The sequence below is a fragment of the Harpia harpyja genome, chromosome 11, assembly GCF_026419915.1.
Source record: "Harpia harpyja isolate bHarHar1 chromosome 11, bHarHar1 primary haplotype, whole genome shotgun sequence".
In the NCBI taxonomy this organism is placed as follows: Eukaryota; Metazoa; Chordata; class Aves; order Accipitriformes; family Accipitridae; genus Harpia; species Harpia harpyja.
In genome coordinates, this window is record NC_068950.1 from 12,232,141 (window position 1) to 12,247,549 (window position 15,409).

The 15,409-nt window shown below is 45.2% G+C and overlaps 1 protein-coding gene across 2 annotated transcripts in view; it reads right to left on the reverse strand.

Annotated features, from left to right (window-relative positions):
* The window catches only part of COLGALT2 (collagen beta(1-O)galactosyltransferase 2), a 56,789-nt gene that overhangs the window by 11,641 nt on the left and 29,739 nt on the right, over positions 1-15,409 (reverse strand). For both annotated transcript variants that reach the window (XM_052802016.1, XM_052802017.1), the window contains exons 2-5: positions 7,346-7,456; positions 5,739-5,856; positions 4,860-4,994; positions 177-381 (exon numbers count right to left, since the gene is read on the reverse strand). In XM_052802016.1, coding sequence (XP_052657976.1) covers positions 177-381; positions 4,860-4,994; positions 5,739-5,856; positions 7,346-7,456 — 569 coding nt within the window. The remainder of the gene's footprint in view (positions 1-176; positions 382-4,859; positions 4,995-5,738; positions 5,857-7,345; positions 7,457-15,409) is intronic.

Below are 15,409 nucleotides of genomic sequence, written 5' to 3' on the forward strand. Positions count from 1 at the left end.
AACTGCATTGCCAGTCACTTGCTGCTTGTTATCCCTGACCAGATCCAAATGAGGAAAGGGAACAGGGTCTTAACTCACCACTGAAGTCAACATAGGACTTTTGGGCCTGTGAACTCAAAGTAGAGGTCTGCATGTCTCTACTAGTGAATTCTCCCCAGCAAAGGCTCCAGACATACCTGCTTGGCGACTGGAGAAGGCAAAGACCATGATATCATCAAAGCTCCAGGTGTAGTCCTGGGGGGGGGGGTAGAACATCAGCTTGGTGGAGGCCTCTTTCCTCAAGTCAATGAGGAACGTGGAATGAATCATTGGGACAGCAAAACAGCCTGTCCTCTTCCATTCCCGAATCAGGGGATAATCCAAGGTCCTTTTGTAATAGCCCTGCAATCACAATGACGGGGCTGCTGGTTACAAGAGATTTCTGTTTCATAGATGCTCCTTAGCAAAAGCTGTCACCCTTAGCCCTCCCTAGCAGAGATGGATCAGTGCTCAATTCTCAGATTTTTAAGTGTCTCCCATTTGGAAAGGGCTCAGTCGAGTATTTAGAAACAATCTCCATCACAAAAGTTAAAGCTTGACCTTCTCTCTCCTTTTTAGCAGCTATTGGAAACACAAGCCTTTCCACTGCAAAATTCCCTTGCAATAGAGCTTCAAACCTCGGACTGTTTTCTCCCGGCTCTTTGAAAACCATTTTTGCACATAGACTCTCAGGTCTGATCCTGGAAGCTGCTGAGCATCCATGACATCCTCCATGTTCAACAGGCACAAAGGACATTCAGTGTCTCATAGAATAGGACCTGCAAATTATTTCTGACCATAACTTTAAAAAAAAGTCATTTGCTTCACTGCAGCAAAGGCAACATCTCAGTCTCCATCAGCTGTGTAAGAATCCTTGCTTCCTCCATCCCAGGGCAAGCAGGTTTAATACTAACTCCTGAGCTCCCCCCACAGAGTCTGTCTGGGGGAGGCACTTCAGTCAGCTCATTTCTCTGTAACCACAAGCTTTGCTAGCCTTCCAGCACTGTGGGTGCAACACCCATGTTGTACAGCTCACAACTGGTTTTGCAGGTGCAATATGTCTAAAGCTATCAGATTTGGAAATACACACACTGAATTCCTCCAGAAAGAAGATACTAACACAGCAATTAGACACCCAGACACGGCTGATGGTTGAATCCAGAGCAGATTCTGGTCTTTACAGAAATGATGAGTCACTAAAATACATTAAAGTTACTTTTGCGTTATATTTTCCATGAACATCCTAGCAACAGCCGAGCAAATTACTGCAGAACCACTTTACCCTGGTTTTGTGTAGAAGCATGGCGTGGTGCATTTGTCTATTTGTGTATCTGTCGAACATCCCCTCTGTCCTTCAGATACCTTCTGACCATACTGTGAGGACTAGGTATCTGAAGGACAGAGCCGGACTGATTTTCATGAAAAGGAGCAAGTGGGTAGAGACCTTACTAGCATTCCCACCGAAGTAAGGGTTAAGATATTCAGCCTTTAACAGACATCCGAGAATGCCCACAGGTGAAAGATGCTGGAAACTCATCTTTCCTCCTCCAGTCACTCACTATGGGGTTTTGGGGCTTTTCATTGCTCATAAACCATGTGTAGTCAAGAAAGACTACAACTTGTCAGCACTATTGCCGTGCTCTCCTATGAAGGTTAGCTTCATGACAACTAAATGTTAAGCTGTCTGGAGCTGGGTTTGGCTTGCTGTTGCTCAGTGCTGAGTGTTTCAGGATGTGCTCCAGCTGTTACTCCATCCCCAAGTCCCCAGGGAGAACAAGGCTGAGAGCATGAAGCTGTGGGACTGTGAGCACACAAACAAGAAGCAGCAACTAAGAGAAAAGAAGGGAAAAAAAAAAAAAAAAAAGTGGGAACTTTCCTTTTCATTTGACCAGGTTTTTTCACCAAATTCTGCAAGATGGATTTGCTGCTAGTTTTTTCCCCTCTCCTTTTCTCAGCTAACACTGGTAATGATGGAAATTTACTACTGGAGAGGTAACACTAGGGCCAGGGCTGAGGCTGGTGCACACAGGCAGAGATCCACTTCAGCCTGTGGACCAATGCTGATTTATATCAGTGGAAAACCTGGCTGTCTCAGGACTTAACCTTAAAAACTTAAAGGACAATGCCTTCGCTATGACATTTATATCTCCATTTTAAAACAAAACCTGAAACATGTAAACACCACTCCCCCCGCCTTTCCTTATCTATGTATTTGCTTCCCAAGAATTTGGGAAGTTCAAGACCTTTTCCTGCTATTTTTACTCAATTAGTTAGTCTGAACTGTGGAACTCCTTGCCATAAGATGGCGTGGATGCCCCAAAAAATAATTAAAAAAAAAAAAAAAAGATTCAGACACTGATTTCTGTAAAGAAAACCAAAAAACCAAACAAACAAAAAAATCACTGAGAGCTTTAAAGACAAAGACCTTCCTCAAGAAATGAAAGAGAAGGAGATTGCCAGAGGATAAAAAATATTTTGGGGAGGTATCATTCACTTACTTGTTTGCCATGTTCTTATACTATTGCCTAGGCATCTGCTAGTAACTGCTGCTACCAGATGGACCTTTGGTTCGACCCAGTACAGTTGTTATGTTTTGACCCTGCCTGTGGTCCCTACTTGTGTCCTTGATAACACTGGGAAGGAAGAATGATATTTTACACCAGGTAAATAGAAGAAAGGGGGAATGGAGTTTGCTCTTCATTTCACTCCAGCAATAATGACAACAGTTAGTATCTGGTTAGCTCTACAGAATAAATCAAGATGGCAGGGAAGGGCAGGACCATAGAGCGTCTCTAAAGTACTCCTATTCACATGCCCTGGGGAAGCTCAAAGATGTATGTGCAGCTCAAGCTTAAACACAGTTGTCTGTGCAGTAAGGCAAGCTTGTCTTTATGAAGAAGGAAACACAAGACTCAGGCATGGAAGTAAAAAGGAAATCCCAAAGCTTTCCAGGGCCAACGTGGGCAAAAAGGGAAACTTCTCAAGAGAACAAAAAAACCTCTTCTTATTCTAGGAGACATGCAGCTTGGTATCCTGCCTCCTCAAAGTAGGACAAAACACATGCCAGCAGCAGACCGGAGAACAAGTTAAAAAAGCTGATCTCATTATTGAGGCTTACCTGGGAGAAAAAAGCATTAACTACAGTCCCCATTTCAGCCTGAATGTCTTAGAAAGCCCATTTAGAGCTTAGTCAAGAACATTTCAAAGGAAAAGAGTGAAAAAAGGCAAAAAAATGACTGTGACAATATATCTGTCCTTCTATATATTTGATTCTCTTACTAAAATCCTTTTATGGACAAGGTGATTGTACTTGGTTTGGCTGGGATGCAGTTAGTTTTCTTCATAGCAGCCCATATGGTGCTGTGGTTTAGACAGGTGACCAAAACAGTGTTGATAACACACGGATGTTTTAGCTGCTGCTGAACAGTGCTTGCACAGCATCAACGCCTTCTCTGTTTCTCACTCTGCCCCCCCCAGCAAGTATGCTGGGTGTGGGCAAGAGGCTGGGAAGGGACACAGCTGGGACAGCTGACCCAAACTGACCAAAGTGATTTTCCATACCATGTAACATCATGCTTAGCAATAACACTGCTGGGGGAGCTTTTCCAAAGCAGCCAGCGCTCAGGAAATGGCTGGGCATCGGTGTCCTGGTGATGAGTGACTGATTTTGCATCACTTGTCTGTTTGGGTTATTTTTTCCCCCCTTCACTTATTAAACTGTCTTTATCTCAACCCATGAGGGTTGCTTTTGGGTTTGGTTGGGGTTTGGTGTTTTTTTTTTTTTTCCTGCTTTTGCCATTCCAATTTGCTCCCCCATCCCGCTGGGCAGGAGCAAGAAAGCGACTGGGTGGGGTCTTACCTACCAGCCGGGGTCAACACACCACAGTGATGTGGGCCAACTTGTAAAGTGACAGCTCCACCTTGTTCTGGCTCTAAAAATAATGCTGTTTCTACTAGACAACATCTTTGTATCTGATACTTTCTGCAGTATATGTGATTTGAGAAAGTAACAGGAAACTAATTTCTAGGCTCAGAACTTCTGTCCTTTACACCAGTACCCTTTACATACACACTTCAGCACACACACTCCCTACAAGGCAAAGGGTGTTGTCCGACCACATAAATTTGTTCATATGTGAGAAAAATAACCTATACACAATGGACAGCTGTAGAAAGAAAAGCAAATTCCTCTCAGATTAGCGTCGCTATACAGGAAAGCTAGTCTAAAATTATGTACCCAGAGTTTTAAGGCCATTACACAAACATATGGAACAATCTCAAATAAATTTTGGTGTGTATATCAGTATTTTTTATGTAGTTAGTGGGATTGTATCACTTTCCAGGACTTCTGGCTAAGCAAGCTCAGTTCCTCCAGATTCAGCTTTTTTTTAAGCGAGGAATCTCAGATAAGGAAGCAAGTTTCAGCTATGTGCCTGCACACCCAACGCAGAACATGTATTGCTTTGCTCATACCTACAGCTCGGTTAGAAAACAAAGCCTGAAAAACATTTATAGACTGCAATGTCCTCTCTACCCTTATTCCCAGATTCCCTGTAAACATATGGACCTTTCCCAAAGATACCCACCCAAGATTTGGGATGCTGTCACTGAGAGAGGCGCAAGCTGAGATGACCACATGACACCACTATCCTCAGTACATGCTAACACCACCTCTGCATGTCTCAGCTACAGCAGCTTCTTTTCAGAAGAAGGACACTACAGAAGCAGGTGGGAAAGCCCATAGAACAGAAACAATGCCCACTGCTTCACTGACACAAGGCAGGAGGCCTTTGAAAACATAGCTTGCACAGTCACCCAGCACTGTTCACGTGGTCACTTGCCTGGGGGGTGATGCCACACCAGAAGTTAGAGTAGAGAGAGCGAGACTCAAGCATTGGTGCCACCAATGTCTTGTTTTCTGCTATCATCAGGTTCAGGGTTTGTGGGTTCGTCAGTAAATTATCTGCATCAATAAACTAGAGAAGGAAGAGGGGAAGAGAAAAAGAAATTTGTTATTAGATAAAATGATATGCTTCCCCTGACACTTTCTTGGGAACAAGGCAGCCAGAGGCACAAGGTATTGGCAAAAAACACAGAGCTGGTGGTTTTAATACCACAGGACATATGGCTGTTATGGGTGAACCCCATGGGGGTTGCCACAGCTGTGGGATGGGAAAAGATGTGGAGCTTCCCTCTGACTCCACAGAACGTTACTCCAGCACAGGGGCAAGGGAGCTGCGAGGGAAAGTAACACTGCTGAAAATTCAGGGTAGGTTTATTTTTTGAAAAGGATCAAGAAGACTCTTAAAAACTGGCCTCACACCCTTGCCTTGTTCAGAGGCTGGGAACACCGTCATTAACTGCTGCTGTAGTCACCAAAGGCACACATCTTTCCACAACTGTTGTGCAAAACTATTTCCCTTACATTTCATCAATAACAAGTGGGGTTTCAATCTCGGGGACCCTCGCAGGTACCTACCCACCACCAGGACTATATTCAATCCTGACCCCCGTGGAGAAAGCCTTGGGTTTACCCAGGGACTTACCTTTCCAGCTGCGAAGTCTCTTGCTCATCAGACCAAGAAACGACACACAGCATCTCACCGCAAAGAGCTTTGTCTTTAGATGGAGAAGAAACTTTCTGGCAGCCCCAAGTATCAGAGTGACTATCTGAAAAGCTTTTGCCTGAGGACAGGTAATAAATCAAACCTTGCATTTACCAGGATGTAGTCTGACCACTTCTCTCGTGCAGCGCGCAGGGCAGCCTGTCGGAGTTTCATCACATGAGTGAATCGGGAGCTTGGCCAATGTTTTGGCCCAATTTCTTCTGGGTAAGACCTAGCAAAGAAAAAAAAGTGACTACAACCCACGTCTGGGCCCTATTACACTAGTCAAAAAAAAAAAAAAGTTCCCTTGCTGCCTTCTTTCTAAAAGCAAAACAGTGTTAGAGTCACCTCAGGCAACCCAGGAGAGGTTTTGAGGGAGAATGATTCCAAGTTTCATGCTGGCATGTGTACACAGAGCACTGGAGAACAAGCAGCGCTGCACCATTTCCTGCCGACCAAGCGGCCACAAGCAAAACAGCACTATCAAAACCAGGAGTTTCTTCCACAGCAGCAGGCTCTCACCTGACGTAAGCAGAGGTTACCCCACCAAAATGAACTGAAGCTGATTTACCTCATCTGACCCTCTGGCAGAAATTCATCTGTCCTCTGCTAGGCTTTAAGTTTAAGACTGTAAATGCAGCTTCCTTAAGCCCAGTAGAATCAACAAAGCTGAGGATGTGAAGATAATGGCAATTTGGGTTCCCTCGGGGTCTGGGCATTATTAGTAACTGTTAATGCATCCCGATAACAGCTCTTTAATCTACAAACACCCAACACCCAACCCCATGAGCCCAATCACACAAGCAAAGTTATGCGCACGTCTCTGTTTTCAGGATCAGGTCCAAAAGCAAATGCTTTATAACAAAGATGGGAGGAAACTTAGGGACAAACCCCTGTGTGGAATAAAAATTCAGGACTTTGAAACAGTGCCAGCTTAAGCCAGTGAAGGAGTTAAGAACTTCAAAAACTTTTTACAGAATTTAAAGCCACGTTTGACAGGATTAAGAAAACTCAATTCCAATTAAGGATTAGAAAAGTCAATAAAACAAGCATTCCCTGTGGGTTTGTACCACAAATGCCCCACCACTGCACTGAGGACCTTGAAAATAAAAGCAAGCCTAAAGAAAGGGGAAACAGATATACTTTTCCCTGATGGAAGAAATAGAAAACAGAACAAAACAGCTGATCTTAAAATAAATAAATAAATAGAATAAAGCAATAAAAACCCAACACACCTAACATAATATTTCAAAGCAATGACCCTACAAGTCATGCAAAGGCATAATATACTGAGTTAAATCTAGTTCTCTGGCTCAGAACTTACTGAATATTTGATGTCTTGGTCAGAACTTTCATAGACACTATGGGAATGGGTTATGGTTTCTCTGCTTCCTTGCAAATAAAGAATGACAGTTTTTATTCCCTGTAGCGCTTGATGTGATTTGTTTACCATGCAAAGAGAGCAGCTGTAGATGCTAAATAACTGAATGGAAAATTCTCTGAAGTTCTGCATGAGTTGCTTCACTGAAGTCAGAGACCTTTTTATGGGCTCCATCAGAACACAATTTTAATGGGACAGACCCCAAAACCCACCACCACCACCCCCCCCTACATTTTAATGCTTGGACATTTAGTACATCTCCTGATTTGAAAACAGAAAATCTAGGAAATTTGACATATACACCAAACAGCTTCAGTCAGCCCCTCACTGCAGTACTCACTGGGGGTCTTCCATCGGCCTCCACTCCACATCATGGTAGAGGTTCCGCACATTCTTCAGCCACTCTCTAAGGATTGCTGTGGTGTTATCAACATTGTGGTCAGTGGCCACCCTGGGAAAATGAGAGCACAAAGGAAGCCTGTTAATGCAAGATTTAGGTCCTTTGCCTTTTCCCAGCTGGTAAATGAGTCAAACAGAGGCAGAACTATTTCTTACTGGCACATCCAGCTCCTGGCAGAACTCAGCACAGCTCCACAGATGTGCAAGCCCTTGCTAAGGCACACAGCAGAGCCCCACTTCCCCACAAAGGCAGAACACCCCTTTAATGCAGGCATGCTTGCACAGCCCTCCCCTCTCACTGATCTCCTCCTGCCTCACAGGAATTATAGCAGCTTTATCATCAAGCAGATACAGGACTGAACTCTCTGTTCAGTTCATCCACTGGCAAAGACAAGGTAGGCCATCTCAAGATGAATGGCCCAACGTAAGGAACCGCAAAGGTCCTGTCTCTAGAAGTACCAGGATTTTTTGCTCTGCTTGCTTTATCACCCTGCAAGCCCACCTTTTAAGATGCACAGCCCTGCTGCGGGCACGCGAACGCCGCTGCCTCACCCTATGGCCCAGGAATCACTTGTGCCAGGATCGGGAGCTCTGCTAAGACACTGAGAGGAGCCCCCGCTAGCACACCACTAGCAGAGCAAAGGAACACGTCACTCCACTGCTCTACAACAGGGATAACTATAACCAAGGCCTAGAAAGCCACTTGCCACCGATTTGCAACCTGCAATTAGCACAGCCCGTCACAACTTCCCTGTACATGGCCAAGCTGAGCATGGAGGTGGCAGGGGAAGGCAGGGATGCTCGACATACACCAGGACCAGCATCAGACCTCCTTCCCCCAACTCTGCTATAGCCAGCAAGCAGTGAGGCTGAGGCTCTGAGAGAGGCAGCTTGCTTTCTTACTGTTTCTTGACACAGAGGTTACAAGTTTGTGAAAACACACAGACGAGCTTTGTGCAGATGCTATGTTTTCTTAAAGCACTGCAGTAGCACTCAGTCCCAAACAATGGAGTGGGAGAAACCTGTCTGCTTCCCCTATGGCCTCTGCCATCCTCCTTGAAAGCAGCATCTGAAGAATGTTTTTTCCTCAGAGTTGAGTAGTATAGCTGCACAAAGTGGAACAGGATGCACAAATCCACATCTCTGTGGATGTGGAAAGGCTCCCAAAGGAGCAACAAGCCCATCTCCTCCTGGGATCCTCAAGCCTTCGGGTTAGAGGGCAAGCAAGCCAAGTTGCATCCCAGCTGCTCCTTTCCAGCACGCATTTCCCTGGGACCAGGACTTCGCACATCCAACACCTGGCCACTCACATGGTCACGGCAGATCCCACAGCAAATTCCCTTAAGTGAAAGGGCTGCTCATTTTTCCTGGCCAGAAGGCAGGAAAGCACAGCCCCATGGTAGGGCACAGCTTGTGCAGCCACAGCTCAGCAAGCTCCGCTGAGAATTTACAATCCCTTTATATTCCTCTGGGAGTATAAATACTCCCAAAAGGTCCCATGGAGAGATAAGCAACGACAGTGTGAAACACATCCCTAAGGGCAGGGCACTGGAAGGCCATGCTAAGCCCCCATCAACTGCTATAAATTGCCTATTTTGTCCTCCAGCTCCAGAGACCCAAAGGCACTTCCCACAGCATCCTCCACCCTAGTTAAAGCCAGAGATACCTCTAGTTAGGGGAGGGCACACAGAACAGAGAAAGGGGGCATGTCCCAAACCCTAGAGCCACTTCAAGCTATTTCAGGAAAATACCTCCGCCCCAAGTCATCATATGATCCTCCAGATGAGAATCAGGGTATGAACCCTTTCTAGTTCATGCAACCGCAAGATTTCATTCTCATGGGGATTAGCCTGCTTTAAATTAAAAAAAGAATCAAGAATTCAGGTTTTAAGTTTATTTATAATCAGAAGAACACAATCACTTAAGGACAGGAAGCTTATTTGTTGAATATTTATTCCTGTCTATTAAAACAATAAATAATAAAAGTTCAGCAAGTGAATAGAGGCTGGTTTCTTTGCTATTAACTGCTCTCCTACCACAGCACAAGGCTGGGTTTAGTCATAACTTCAGGGTTTGCTTCAGACCAAGACCCAGGGTCAAACTGCACTGTAGATCTAGTTTGCAAAAATGTTTAACTGGACTAAAACAGTCATAGTGCTGACTTGGTAGAACAGACTAAGTCAAACTTGCTCCACGTATTTTATGGACTGCAGCTCATCCACTCGAGCCCCTATTTCAGCACACATGCTCGGGCCTCCACAGCCACGGCACAATTCGCTAGCCTTGTTCTGCTTTCCTCCCACACTCCAGCTGCACAGACAGAGAACAACAGCTCCAAAATTCCTAAAATACCAGAGAACTGTGAAAATGGCTTTATGTTCATGGTCATCACTGGAGTTGCAGTGGCACCAAGAAGCTCCTGCTATACAGTGGGACCACACTGCAGTTAAGCATCACACAAAACAAGCAAAGATGATGGTGGCCATCCTGAAGAATGTCAGAGTCCATCTTACACTATACTCTTTGCCAGGTCCAGGCTAGTCTTAAGGATCCTGCAAACCCTTAAAGTAAGCACATAACTCACACAGGGTCAGTTCCATGTGCCCGTTTCCCTCAGCAAGCCTCACTGCAGTCCTTCTAACCTCACATAAATCAATGGGGACGTGTGGAGGGGTTTGCTACGGTCTGGAGAAGGAAAGGGGAAGCTTCAGCTCTGTACACGTCAAATTAGTCTCAGTGTTATGCTGGCTGCCCCCTTGTCTCAGCCAGGAGATTTTTCTCCATTCAGGTCTGCGCACACACAAGCCCAAAAAGTATTAGTGAGGGAGATGTTTGCAGGGATGTGCAATGGAAACCCAAAGTTCACAAATGAAACACAATTTCCTTGACAAAAAAGAAGTTAAAATGTAGAGTCATTCAACCTCAGAGAAAATTATTAACATGATAGATGGCTGTTTCCTCAATTGCTCAGAGTTGCTTCATTAAGCCCAAAACTTTGACTAGCAGAAGAAACCTTAAAGTTGAGAAAGACAGTGGTTGACAGAGTTACTGCAGCTCTGCCCTCAAAAGCTAGCTGCCCTCAAGAGCTAGCCCTTCTTTGCTTCCCCAGGCAAGCCAAAAGGGCCAAAGGATGCTCTTCCTGTCATGTCTTTGTCTCCAGTTCCTGTAAGGTCAGACCACACAAGTTTTACTGCATGGACACACCACCACCATGAGAGAAGGGCACAGCACACCAAAGACTACTACTACTGCCTGATCTCGCCCTCTGCAAAGGGCTGCCTAGGGAAAGAGTTTCCCAAGAGTCAATCAGACCCTCCATGCCTGGGGTTCTCCATCCTCCTCCTGGTAGGGCAGTACGCCCTTGACAAAATCCACCCTGGAAGAGCCCAACAGCTAACATCCTCCAGACGGAAGTGAGACACAGGAATGAGAGCCTAGAGGAATCTCTACATCTACCCATGAGGAAACTGCTAGAAGAAAGATGGTATTTTACTGCTCAGGCTGTAATGGCGTTATGTAGAAGGTAAATTCACATCCCAGTAGACCTTTACAAAGACATTGATGAGACAAAGCTCTGGCACAAAGAAAGGACTGCTGTCTCCAGGACTATCCACCCAGCAGCATTTCTAAGCCCAAAAGTTCTCAATGGCAATAAAGTTTGTCACGCCCTGGATGAAACATGCCCTATGACTAGCAATTTGGCAAACCTTTGTTTTTCCAGCTTTGAGCCTCAAAAAAAACCCCAACCAAAAAAAAAACCCCAAACAACCCAAGCCATTCCCAAAAGCAATTATCACTATTAGTTTCAGAACAATTCACATTTAAGATCAAACAAAATCAGCACTTACTCCTATTGTAATATCTGAACCAGTCCACCTATCCTCCCCCAAAAAACAGCAGCTATGGTGTTTGCAATACCACTGTATGGAAAAACAGGCACATACTCCCCCCCCCCCCCCTTTTTTCTTTAAATGACAACCCCTGCACAAGAAAAACAGGAAATAAATATGTGAGCAGGACTTCCCACTGGCAGCAAAAGCTCCTCAAACCATAAGAGGGACATCAGGATATTCCCCATTATAAGCACTTCTTCTTTAATACACAGTTTGTAGGACTTCAAGAAGCTGAGCACACAGTTAAAATTTCAGTGCTCTAACTCAGATGGACGGACCAGTTGGACTCTGTTCATTCTTGCTCCATTTTCAAGATGCTAAGGCCATCTCTGCTGCAGATCCCACCACCACCACTGGTAGTCTGCTTGCCCATGGTGCACATCTCCCCAGTTATGGAAAACTGACTGTCCCTTCCCTGGGTGATGACAGTCAGGAAAGGATGAGACACAGACAGAGCAGCCAACATTTGTGCCGTGTCTGGTACAGTGAGACAAGGCCATGGGAAGAGACTGTTCATGTGATAAACTGAGGGTAAGGTGGCATCACAAGGAGGACACTTTGCTGGCAGTGTCCTGTGCTGGCTCCTCTTGGAAAAGACCTACAGTAGGTGAGGTAAAGCAGTACCTCCAATACCTGCAGAAAACCAATTTCAGTCTGCCCAAACTCCTCCAACAACAGTGCTAGTGAAGAGGGGCAGCACAGGTGAACATGTCTTCTCTGCATGTGGCGCAAGTAAGTTTGATGGTGAGGGCCCACCACAGAAGAGTTGTTATCACCTCTCCTCACTTGCCTGTCATGGAAAAGTGTTTTTACTACATCTCTGATCCTTACTGGTCCACAGCATGCACTTAATAGGGTAAGGAGACTGGATCACCTTAACCCAGCTCCACTTAGCTCACAAGAACACAGCTTAGCAGTCCATGAGGCCCTTAGACTAAGGCAGTGCCTAGATTTTTTTTGTGTATTTTTTGAAAGCAGGTCAGTGAGCACAGTACTATTATTTGAGTTTGAGTCTATCAGCATTATTCATGGCCTGGCATCAGGTTTAAATCATGTTTTTTGAGCGGATCCGTTTGAAACGTGCCATCAAGACCAAGCAGAAGCTACAAGAAGATGTGCCAAGTGCAAGGCCACAGGAAGAGGAGAGGTGAGCTGGCTGCCAAGGAGTACAATTCTTACGCGTCATTCTCCAACATCTCATCACCCTCATGGTCTCATCATCTTCATGGCTCTCTGCGGGACTTACTCACGCTTGTTAACATCTTTCTTCACCAAGGGGGCTCAAAACCAGAGGCAGTATTGCAGATGTGATCAAACAAGTGCCTAGCAAAAGGGGAATAACCCCCCTCCCCTTGATCTCCTGGCTTACTTCTGTTCATGCTACCCAGGACGCAGCTGACCTTTGCTACCAGGGCACACCACTGGCTCACGTTCAGGTTGCTGTCCACCATGGGTCCACAGGTCCCCTGAGGCCTTTTCAGCAGAGCTGCTCCCCAGCCTGCATCACTGCAACGGGTTCTTCCTTCCCAGGTGCAGGACCTGATGAAGTTCAAGAGATTCCCTGCAGGCAACTCTGAGCTCAAAGCCAACACACTCTGCCTGCAACTAGTAATTGGGGGAGAAGACTTAAACAGTGGGTTTCTCTCAAAAGAGACAGGTTACATCAATGACATTTGCACTAAAAAGGAGGCAACTTCAGGTTCAAGAGCTGATTAACAATGTCTAGAATTTAATTACAGAAAAAAGGTCTTCTGCAAGATTTACAACCTAAAGCCTGTGCAACACAATCAGGAAAGACTGGTGGAGTGACAAGAACAAAAAATTAAATTCCTACCACTCTTTTCAGAAAAGAAAGTTTAATAAATTAAACTGGAACAGACCTCCAGATGGACACTCCTATTCCAGTAACATGGCAGCTTTTTCCACTCAGATTTAAACCCATTTCCAATAAATAGAAGGTAAATTTTAGAAAAGTTTGAGTGAGAACGCTCGTATAGGGGCTTATACCGGCATAACTATAACCACTTCAATATTTACTTTGGCTTTAACCAGTAGTCTTACCATGGACACAAGCCCTCATTGTCCATCCTCAGCAAAGTACCCCCTTCCCAAAAAAACTCAAGTACCATGAATAGTGAAAAAGTAAGCGCGACTTACTTAAGAGCCTACTGTTTTAATTAAGTAACATGTGAGTAGCAGCATACGAGGAAAACTGCTCCTTTCACAAACTGCTTGTATTTTTAGCCTGATAATGTCTCCTCAAACTATATTTGCAAGAGGGAGTTAATATAGGCTGTAATGGTTATCCTCCTCTTTTACTCCCCCAAAAAGAAAAAAAAAAAAAAAAAAAAAAAAATCACCCTTTTTTACTTCTTCACATCCCAGTCTGCTCTCCCAAGCTATTTACAGTTTATTTACCTCAGGCACTGGGTCAGAGGAGAAAATTAGAAAATTTTCCCCTTCACCATCTGTATAGGAAAAGTACTACAGGACAAAACCAACACTGTGTGCCTCTGGCTTGTCAGAATATGGGTCACATTGTAACACAAGTTGTGGGAAACTCTATAGCCAGGGCCCTGCAGTAATTTTCCTACTGAATTTAACATTTACCAACTCTTCCCTTTGGCAAACAGGTAGGGAGGGAGGGCTTCGAACAGGGGTGAGTACTTCACATTCAAGAAGCGTATACTGCAAAGCAGAGTCAGAACTGGAGGCAGCTAGCTTTCAAAAACAAAAGCTATAAGGAGGATCCTTTCCCTTTCTGTCAGTGTTTTGAACACTGTAGGGGTTGAGGAGGGTGTTGGGTTCTCCCTTTACTGCTATGAGAGTCAAACTCAGACACCCAGGCTCAAGTAGGCCCTTCTCATCGCTTTGCCAAGCGCCTACCATGGATGACAATGGTCAGGATGCTGCTGATGGTTGGGGTTGCATTGAGGATGGCTCACACGAAGAGGATGTCCATGGCTTTCCAGGGCTCCTGCTGCTTCTGTACGCTGCAGGACTCTGTTGGGTGTGTAACCAAGTCCCAGGAAATCCCAGAGATATCCATGTTACCTGTCTCCCTTGGTTCCTCTCTGCCTGCAGCCAGGGGTTCAATTTACCCACAAGGCTTGCTATGGGATGTAGTCCAATACTGAGTTCCACTGAAACAAGAGCCATATGTTGACCACATGCCCTAAACCCACAGGGTCTCATCCAAAGTGAAGCCCAAAGTCAATGGAAAGCCTGTTAGATCACTCCTAACAACTGTAGCATACAAACTGGTGACAAAAGCACCAGTAGCTCATCTTGGCCATCTTCCACAGAACAAAGCAGCAATAAAGCATTCAGAGAGAGGTTGCATCTCAAAACAGTGATGGAGGAAACATATTTCTGTATGCTGTGTTCCATAACTGCACTAACAGAGGTGCCCAAATACTCATGTTGGACCCTGAACCCCTCCATGCCCTCACACATTTGAGGTAGTGAGACAGAATGGGGAGGAGTTCACACGCGGAGCCCTATCTTTCCTGTTTTATTAGAGATAACACAGACTCATGGGGAATACAGCAGTTCAGGTCCAGCTCTTACTGTTTGTTAAAAGTTTGGCAAGGCCACTTAACCTGCCACCTTCCAGCTTATCAAGAAATGCTGAATTCTACAGTTATTCCCAAGAAAGTTACCTCCCACAAGCATAAACCCTCATCAGGAATCTGGCTGGTCTCAGCTCTCTGGAGAAGCCTTGGAGACAGAAAAGTGCTATCACCAAATGGCTTGGTCTTTGAGTCATCAGAGCTGTGTCCCCCACTCTTGCTATGAGGGTTATAGCCAAAGCTGGCCCCACCAGATGCTTTGAGAGGGAAAAGCTCAGCCCTCAAAGCAGGACTCGGCATGTTCGTAACAACCTTCTGCCCCAAGCTAGCAGCAACAGGGCACCACACAGGGAGTTCCCCCAATGCTCTAGGGAAACAACAGGGATTTCAAACCCTAGAGCATTAGAAAAGCCATGCTACTTCATCCGGTGCTAGCCATTACTAACAAGTTGCTACAACAGTCCAATGTTTTTTACCACAGCACTAATGACATGTGATGAACAGAGCACAGTATGTGAATTTTAACAGCTTAAGTTGAAC